The 9961-nt window shown below is 45.9% G+C and overlaps 1 protein-coding gene across 1 annotated transcript; it reads right to left on the bottom strand.

The window, feature by feature from the left end:
• Positions 1 to 215: 215 nt before the first annotated feature.
• Positions 216 to 4038, bottom strand: LOC119444116 (uncharacterized). Its single transcript, XM_037708592.2, has 3 exons — positions 3818 to 4038; positions 1935 to 2201; positions 216 to 1272 (listed from the first exon to the last, which is right to left on the bottom strand). The coding sequence occupies exons 1-3, from the start codon at positions 4036 to 4038 to the stop codon at positions 1080 to 1082; spliced, it is 681 nt and encodes a 226-aa protein (XP_037564520.1). The 3' UTR covers positions 216 to 1079.
• Positions 4039 to 9961: the final 5923 nt, after the last annotated feature.

Genomic DNA, 9961 nt, shown 5'->3' with positions numbered 1-9961 from the left:
AACACAAAACACAAGCATGAGAGCATGTTTGTGTTTCACATGTGTTTGAATATAGGGAAATAGGAGCTGGCCGGAGCTGCAGCTCTCTTCGCAAAGAAAATGAATAGAAAAAGAAGACCAAGAATGAAGACAAGTGCACTTTTATTAAAATACGCCCACGACAAGTAAAAATACAAACACATACATTACAGTTTTTACACAGGGACATACAAAAATACTAACGCAGTTGTAAACACTCGCAGTAGGTACAGTAAAACTAAGCGTTGAAGTACAGCGCCTGCTATGGTCCCATCCGAGCCGCGATTACAATGGCGTCGGAGAAGCTGCCAAAATTTCTGAAAGCCCGTAAAGCCAAAATTTCTGGAAGCCCGGATGCCGTGGCAATAGAAGTTACGGGTTTCCAGACATTTCTGGCACAGATGTACAGCATACGCCACACCACAAATATTTGTCACTAGTCGACGCAGACGTAGGTAGCATCTGTACTGTGCGGAATGGGCACGCGTACGGGGTAGTACCTTTAAACGCAAACCACAGGAGGACTGTAATCGACGACTTCACGACTTCAAGCCTCCCGCGGCATAAAGTCCACACGCGGTAACTTTCATGATTGGTGCCCATGTTCGCTTATATTTACAAATAACTGGTGCGCTTGGATGTTTTGGTATGACCAATCTTGGTTAGGTATGAGAGAAGCATCAATCGTACGAAAACTTGCAAGGACAATGTGCCCTTAACACTGTCGCCAGAGGTCAAGTTATACACGGCGTAACATTACACCCACCGCGCAGTTACCGGTGTTTCGCTTGCGCACCACAATTTCCTCTTCTTGGCGTATAAGCTTTCGGATTCACACTACCTTACGCCTCATATTAGCATTGGTTAAGGTAAATGACAACAATATGGTGCATATTATACCACGATGCAAGACAAAGAGTACCGGTTGCAAGTAAAAAAAAAAATTGGCACTTTCATGAAATTTGCCGTGTGTAAGAGTATAGCGATTAGCTACATTCCTACCCCCGCTTGCACGCCGAGCATCACTGGGTCAGCAAGGTCCGGATCCTCGCCGCCTTCTGCTAGCACTGTCGGCTGTTCAGGCAGCGGATGGCCTTGAGCAGGCGTTCGCGCGTGGTGCGGCTCAGCTGCTCCTTGGCGAGCAGGCAGCCCCGGAAGATGCGCCGGCACAGCTGCAGGCTTCGGTGCGCCTGGCCCACGCGCGCCGACAGCAAGTACGGCTGCCACGGGGCTTGTCCGTCGTGACGTAGGGACCTGCACGCGGAACACGACGATGAGTGAGCAAGTTGCTTACGCGAAACAACCGACCAGGCGTCGAATTCGCGCAGCTTGTCGTTCGTAAGTATACTAATTGGCATTCACCAGCCGCCTGCGCTAATGACATCGCCGGCATTGGATGGAATTTACTCTTATGAAAGGTTCTAGCGTAAGCACTGTTGTGTGAATACTGACCCAGGTGGCTAGGTACGGGAGCAAAAGAAGCGAAATGAACGAAAAAAAGGATACAAGAAACCAAGAATGTTATCAGTTTTACGGAATGCTTCGCTTGCAAGTAAGAAATCGAGAATGATGCCAGTACAAGACTTTGAATCACACATGGAACGGCGTGAGAACGACGAGGGTTTGACAAGCCAGGCCTGATTAGATACCTTCACTTTATCTCTCTTTCTCTCGTTATGCATATAGTGCAAACGGCTTTTCGTGCAAATTTGCGTTTACGGTGTTGAACCACTATTCTTCCCTTTTTAATTGGTTTCAGCCTACCATGCACCTTGTGGTTAAGAGCTTCCTTCAATTTTATAATAATTTTGCTTCGTTTGCGACGAATAAAACATGCTGCGTCACGGGCCGTATCGAACCGTATACGTCGTCCGCGAAGATGAGCCGCATGCACAAGCAATGACTGCACCCCTCACAGGATGAACTGGACGGCGAGCTCTCCCTCACTGCCGTACTCTCCGGGCTTGGCGGCCGCCTCGCAGCTGGCTCGCATGACGCACAGGTCCTCGTCCTGACGTCGCACCAGGTAGAAGCCGCGCGACACCAGGTCCTCGGGGTAGCCCGAATGGCGCCGCCAGCGACTAGAGTGCGCTGGCCGGAACGGCGTACCTCGACGATGACCGCCCGTGAAAGGGAGCATGCCGTTGTTGAACATGGGCCGGGACCTCACGTGGTTACCACTCCTGCCGACAAATGAAGGGGTCCGATTAAAATTACGCTTAAAAAAAACATAGAAAGAGAACTTGTTGCCTACATAGGGATTCGACTGTCAAGATGAAGAGTATATACACACACCACAAAAAGGGAACGGCACAGTGATCTTATGCGGGTTTAGAAAGAAAGTTTGTTAATGTAGATACGTAAATTAAGGAAACTTCCGCAATGCGCTAGTTGGTTAGACATTATTAACACTGTTGCGCAAAGTGACAGGACTTGGGCGGACACCTGAGCGTCATTACGCTCCGGTGTCGTGTGTGGTTTTCTCGCCCAAGTCTTGTCCCTTCGTCGCTGTTACTACGTACACCAGCGCCTTAATTTCATTAACAGCGCAATGTGCTCTTTGCATGGGCAGAAAAATTACGAGCCGGTGCACTAGAGCCTAACAAGTCTATTACGTCCCCAATATTTACAAAAATTGTTATTTAGATGACACCTGACGACTGACGTGCACAAAACGGTCATTGCGTTTCCTTCGGAGCGAACATGTCCGACGTTATTTAGGCTAAGTCAAGCATGGACTTCAAGTGATGATGTGAGTAGTGATTTGTCACTACTACAGGTTTCAGCAGCTACTTACGCAGTCTTCTGTGTAGCTCTACCGCACCCTGCGAAATTGCTCAAACTATCTCTACGTTTTTATCAAGTTATTTTCTCCAAGAAACAGACAATTGCGGGCAGCTACCAACGAGGACTAAAAATTTAGTCTTCTACGTATGCATTTTATCCTATTTTCACCAACGGAAGATACAAAGCGCTGCAACGTAGAGTTATTAGCTAAAAAAAAAAAAAAAGATACGATAGCCTGAGCTCGCCTTAGCTTCTCGTTTTCTTTTTTCAATTGCACATCTACGGCGAGGTTATTGAATCACATTTGAACATATCAAATTACTCAATCTTCATTCGTTTAACAGGGCCCATGGAAAATGATAAAGTAGGACATGACTTCGATCGTGAGACGAGCACATTAAAAGGGAATGAATGAATTCTGGGCTTAAAATTGCCGCACGACTGGCCGCTCGAGGTACTTTGCGTGTAATCGCGGGCATCTTTCACGCTCGGAAAAACACTTCTATGTATAGCACGTATTGAGCAACAGAAAGCTGTATCGGGAGTTTCTCATGTTGCTCTACAATTTTCTCATTGACACTTTTCATCTAATTATAATAATTGAGAAGTTAAATAAATAAGTAAAAGTAATTATGTAATCAGCCGGAATGCAAAACATAATCTGAGTATCTCCAAGCAACGGCAAACAACATTACCTTGGTTCTGTCCAGCTACGTCACATTTGCATATTAGCGTAATTATGTTAAGTATTCAGTTAGGCATTTGGATTTCTCGTGAAAGTAATGACCGCCTCAACGAGTAGTTTAGATCAAGGATTAGAACTGTGCTATCTGCCACAGGCATTTTTTTTTTAAAGTTTAGTGCCACTAGAATGAAACATCCTGTATACACTCTTCTATGCTCTCTCATCTCTACCACGTACGTGGCCGGCTTCCCACACAAACACTTTTTGCCACTCTGAAACCCCTAATGCTAACTCAATAAAATGTGCAACTTGAGGTGGTATACTCACATTGGTGCTCCATAACCAGCGTAGGCCGACTGGTGCAGGTTGCCTTGAGGAGCGGCACCGTGTTGAACGTAGGCGGCTCCCGGGTTGCCGTAACGGCCGCCTCCGCGGGCACCGAAGAGGCCCACCATCAACCGCTGAAGTCCCGAGCCCAATGGGTTCATCTGGCTCTGAACCACGCAGGCCGATTCCATGGCAAGCACGAACAGGAAGGCGATCTTCATGGCGACAAACTGCGAGATATGCTACAGATCAGTGAAAGCCTGTCTTTACCATCAGCTCACCAATGATTATTCTTGAAAGCTTTTCATGCTATTCATGTTGCTAATGAGTTAACTTCACATGCCAAAAGCATTTGGGCTTGTTGGTGATTTGAAATAAACATGTTGTGGACCGAATGGACGCAATGATCCTGTGTCAGTCTTCTTTGTGGTGTTCATTCTGTGCACAACATGTTTATTTCTGATTTCTAGCTTCACGCGTACTATGCGCTGCTTGGAGTACCGTCCGCGAACGTATCATGAACGAAAAGCATGAGTTGTCGTGATCGGCCGCAGATTTTCTCACGCACGACACCGTTCCAATTAATGATTCATTATAAAATCGGTGGCGCACATCCAACCGAATTCGCCTTTCTTTAAAACTGTATATATTCGTTAAATTTTTTTCTGTCTAAGCACGGAAACCAACTTTTGAGTCATACCTATTCTAACATAGCGGAATCTCTCTGCAACACTCATCTTGTTGATCAAGTGCAGTGCAGAACCAAACTCAACATGGACGAAAATCGCGTCCCTATGAACAAATAGGACGACAGGCATATATTGCGTGTTCGTCAAGTCGTCAGCTAAGTCATTGTTGCTTGAATCAGGCCTAAGAACCGCAGCTTCACAATTTTCACTCTTCGAATCCAAAAGATTCTCAATCTTTTCTAATCTAAACGCAATCAATTTTCGCTGGGCACTGAGTTTTAACGTCTTTTATCATGCAGTGTTCTCATATTTCTTCCGAGAAGGTTAAGCAGTGGTGTTTAGCAAACAAATATGTAGTCGAGCTTTCAGTGACGACTCGACCTCGGACACGCTTTTCGCCAGCGCTACATTCATGTCCCAATAAAAGGAAAGAAAGCTGTGAATTGCGTCACCGTCTATTCAAACTCATGGGAAAAGTATTACCGTGTGCTCCCATGCTTACAGAACCCAGTCAGTGTATTCACGGTGCGAACGTGTCATAGTTCGTAGGCAGTAAGTATCCCAGCCTCTGAACCGCAGTCAGCGTTTCCATCATGAATAATGACATAGCAGGCAGTGGCGTGCACGCGCAAAATCTCGACCGCAACTACCGATGTTATTTGCAACGTGCTAGTTCTACCTTCAAATCAACGATCACAGTTGTAATTTCTCCACTACATAGTCTATGTAGACAATTCTATGGTAGCTACACGCAAGAAAACGTAACAGTAGCAACGACTTACCTGGTGTGCTTCGAGATCGACGACGTGCCCTGGCAATGCCACGTGGAAGTCACAAGTCCAAGTCACAACACTACAGTACCGAGCAGTGGAGATCGACCGACTGGGTAGAAGACATTGCCGTCCCCACAAATAACCCAGGGGAAGCTCCGCCCCCTTGCAGAAAAAGATCACTCGAGGACCACCCCTGAATGGTTGGGAGTGCCGAGGCTGCAGAGGTGGTGCGACGATCACGTGGTCAAGTCGGATGACGTCAACAATGCCCACGTGTTTCGTAGGTTCTGTGGCTTGGGCCATTGTGGAGTCAGTGGAATCAAAAGAAGGGGAGAGGGCGCCGATGGTGGCTGCTGCCTGTTCATCGAAACACGTGACTTGACAAGCAGTTGACGTTAGCCGTGCCCAACCTTTTCCCCTGGCTTTGTGCAGTTTCTAAGAATGTTGCTTTGTATAGCAGTGCTAAAAGGAAGCATAAACAAAACAAAAAGTTGTGTGTGTGTGGGGGGAGGGGGGTACAGTGATAAGCTCCCGCTCAAAGTCCATTACTTGGCTCTTGCTTTTGCGGGGGGCGACTACGACTTAACAGCAGAAATGCGGGTGACCGGAGCGTGGTTGATAAGACCTACTGGCCGCCATGTGTTTCCTGTTCCTTCTTTTTTGTCACATACCTTCGTTCCCGCACATTTCTTCCTCTCTTCCTTTCTGCCTTGGAATCAGCCCTGCTGCTGCTGCAAAAAAAAAAAAAAAAATGACCTGTCTCCTGGAAGCAGCGAGGTGGCTTTCAGCTTAACTTAGCCGAGACCATGGGGCAAATGCAAATTGTTTTCTATAGTCGTTAGCGAGAATAAAAAGTGCCGATATCTCGTGGTTTTGTGTTGAGATGCTTTCGTTTCTGACCTAAAGCTCCTGTAGTGGCCGTGAATATCTAATCAGCACTGTGGAATGCACGATGTTTTTTTTTTCCCTTCTGTTTCTTCTTCGCGCGGTTGAGCGAACATTAGGAGCTGTAGAAAAGCCTTCACGTTGTAGATGTGTACCACGTTGGGTTCCTGTATCATTGGATTATTTCCACGTATCTGGACCTATTCCCAGAAAAACCGATAAACTTATTTTTGTGTGTGTGCGTGTGTCTTCCGTAAGAGCGTTGATGAATGAGCAAGGTCATGGCAGAGACTTCCCAATCGCGCGTATTAGCTCTTAGAATTCATTGGGTTTTATATCCCAGTAAAACACCTGCCAAGTTGGAATTGCAAATTGGAATTAGCTAGCGCAAGACAGGGGTAATTGGAGATGACAGGGAGAGGCCTTCGTCCTGCAGTGGACATAAATGTAGACTGATGATGATGAAAACACCTGGATTACAACGTCGCTGTGTTTACTGAAGCGCAAACTGGACTAAAGATGAATCAAGTGGATTGTTGGGAGGCTGGAGCACTTAGTGTCCAAAGGAAAAACTCCAAACGTAGAAGTACGGGGAACATGGACTGGGCGTCCTTCAAATAACGAGAGGGCCACAGAAAAATTTCTTTCTAAAGACGACTGCGGAATATGAAGGCACATAGACAGGCAGCTAGGGTTTTTGGGTGCCAAAATAATAATAACGTCGACCAACAGCGGAGAAAAATAACCACGGAACAAAGCCGTAAATATTACGTTTACGGCGTGGACCGTCAACATCCACGTGTTGCCGTTGGTGGCTACTATCCGCCAAGTTTGCCTACTTTTCGGAATTGTGTGGCGCCTAGAACTTGAAGCTGAGCCCATGGCAACTTTTGACTTATATTTCGTCTTTTTTAACGCAATTAGAAAAGATGAAGTGCATCAAATATACAGTTCTGTGCACTGTAGTCTACCTGCATCAATTATAAGCACGCAATGAACCTAAGTTTTTGGATATCGGGTTCCTGCGGTATGGTGTACTGTCATCTCCGCACAATGCCTGCCACGTGTTCGACTTCTCGTACTCACCTTCGCTCTGATGCCACGTGCCCTGCTCCTTTGCAGGCAAAGGAACACGTGTTATGTCGGGGCATTTAGATGATTTATTATTCAGCAGATTAAAAGGGCTATTGTGAAAAGGCAGGTCCATAAATGAAAATCATAAGCTCCACGTTTGTCACAATCAACTGTGTTGCTAAGGGCGAGCCCACAAGTGGTTACCGAGAGAGACAGTGGGCGACAAGGTGCGTAAAAGCAAACAAACACAACATCCGGGTTTGTCGAGCTCTAGCTATATCTGGGAGATGTGTGTTCAGCGAGAAACTGTTCAATCTTCGTGCTGAATATCAAAGCTCTTCTTCCAGTTTCTGAATCTCATGGAATCTAATATCACCGGCACGTGCCATTCATCCCGCCTGGTCACATGTGCCCCGAAAACGGTTTCCTCATTTGAAATGTTGAATGCGAGTGCGTTTATACACCAGCGTTCTTTTTTTTTTCTTTTTTGGCTAATACAAATAGCTTCAAACAGCGTCAGCTAACAGCGATTCCTATCATTATCGGCTGGGGTTTCAAGGAGCAACACGCCAAGGGTTTAACGCTAGCGAAGATCTTGAAAAAAGAAAAAAAAAACGTTATTAAGTACTCACGATTTGGAGGAATTTATGCGCCATAATGATGCGCATTTTCCTGCTTGAGTTTACCCTTATCGTATTTTTTATAATGGTGGCGACAAATGCGGCTCAAAAAAAAAAAAATACAAATCGTGATTTTTTTTTTACTTCAATTATTGCTCTTTTTCTGAGTACCCAACGGATGGGTGCGATGAAGACGAAGCCGGCGATGTCAATATGTCTTGTGACGTAGAAACATCTTACGATAACCCAAAAGGGCTGCACACTACTGCCTGAAGTCAGATTAGGATGTCTAAGAATACGGTGATTATAGGAGAATATCTCTTTGATGTCCCCCTTACTCGATGCTCCACATATGGCTTTCCTGCTGATTTTGAAACAAATTAATAAATTCCTCGTTGATGACGACTTAAGTCAAGCGAGTGAAAATAGCGCCGAAACCGCGGGGCATGTTTTTTTTTTTTTTGTTTTTTTAGCATTACTCAGTTTAATTGAGATGTGCTAACCGATCACGTAGTTACTGTGTCGCAGGCTTCGGGTTTCAGGGATAATAGAGGAAATGTTAATGAACCCGCAGTCGGGAACATTGAAGGACACTCGGAGTATCGGCGGCATAAGACCGGCGAATACACAACATGAAAAGACTCTACGACAAGAAGTTTATATGAGGGTTTATTAATACGAGCCACGGACCCCATAGGGGTATATATAAAATGCAGAAAAAAAGGTAATAATTATGGTCTTGATGGCATCAGCCACAATATTAATCTATCCAAAGGATGATTTTCGACGTAAACGTTGTTGGACTATTTGCAAGATTCGAACAATCTGGAAACTCGCGTCTTTCCACGTGGCTGAAAAGCAAAGTGTTTCCCACAGTACGTCCGCTACACAACAGCCAGTCAGCCGGCGCGTTTATAATGTCGTTTGAGCGACGTTCGCTTGCTGCAGTCACGTGACTTCTGTCGTCAATGACTGAAGTCCCTATCCCCATCTCGTTTGAGTTTTCACTGTTAGAAATATCAAGCGAAATCCACCTGCAACTCGGTTGCCGTGCAAGGCTGTCTTTCAACGCAAACCTCGCGTCTACAGCTGTTTGTCCTTTACGTGAGGCCCCCTGCACCAGAAGGGAAGCGCGAGCAAAAAAAAAAAAAAAAAAAAAAAGAAGGGGGGGGGGGGGGGCTTTCGGAGAATTACTCAGCAAATTTGCGGTCATGAGAGTTCAACTAAACCCCATGCCTTATCACCGAGAGGGAATGTATTCTTGTCATTCAATAGGCATTCACCACGAACGACGAACCCTTGCAGGGTAAAAAGGTGCGGAGGGTTCGGCGATGGTAATTAGGCAGACTTCTGTAGAATGGGAATAATACTTCCTTTCACCAGCCTGTCACATAAATCATTTTAATTGGAAAATACTTTTCTCGTACATGCGTAGCAGCATTCTTGCGAGTGGTACATTCCAAACACGCATTTCTGAAGAGGTCAAGCACTCCACTTTATTCAGCGAACGACGCCCTGTCAACGCAGTCTTTCGAAAGAGGCATCAATCACGGCCAGCACGACGTATGCTGAACATTCCTCCCCTTTGATTCTTTTGACTTCGTCGTCTGTCGACTTCATATGGTAACGCAAGGCGGTCCCCTCGGTTTCCTTTGTTCTCGTTTTACCCCCGACTATGGTGGAATAAGGTATAACAGCTTTGCCTTTACCACCGGCAGAACACCCACACGCACCTATGCTCAGCGAGGGTGAATGCTATTGAATAGCAGCAATAGGTTCCATTCCGGTGCGCAGAACGCGCGTTCGGGAACAACGAAGACACGGAAAGCCTTTGTACTACCGTCAGCAGCGTTTGCTGCTGACGGGAGTACAGGAAAATAGCATTGCAGGGAAGCCCACTAAATAACGGGCTTGCTGCACTACAGAGAAGAGTTGCTTGGTGTTGCCGCCACGTGGTCGAGTGCGAAGGCATCCAAATGGGCGTTGGCTTCATCATAAAAGTAGGTGGGGGTCGGTCATTCACCCTCAAAAAGAACTAAGCTACAAAAAAAAACATGTTTTTTTTTGTTTTTTTTTTCAGAAAGAATGCTTCTCAGTTAAATA

The sequence above is a fragment of the Dermacentor silvarum genome, chromosome 3 (assembly GCF_013339745.2).
Source record: "Dermacentor silvarum isolate Dsil-2018 chromosome 3, BIME_Dsil_1.4, whole genome shotgun sequence".
Lineage (NCBI taxonomy): Eukaryota > Metazoa > Arthropoda > Arachnida > Ixodida > Ixodidae > Dermacentor > Dermacentor silvarum.
The sequence above is the reverse complement of the archived record's forward strand: the minus strand, read 5'-3'. Positions and strand labels throughout refer to the sequence as shown.

Coding starts and splice junctions, on each gene's coding strand:
- LOC119444116 (XM_037708592.2), bottom strand. CDS start 4,038: ATGAAGATCGCCTTCCTGTTCGTGCTTGCCATGGAATCGGCCTGCGTG. Junction 2,202..3,817: donor GCTGGTTATGGAGCACCAAT/GTGAGTATACCA, acceptor ATTTGTCGGCAG/GAGTGGTAACCACGTGAGGT. Junction 1,273..1,934: donor CTCGCCGTCCAGTTCATCCT/GTGAGGGGTGCA, acceptor TTCCGCGTGCAG/GTCCCTACGTCACGACGGAC.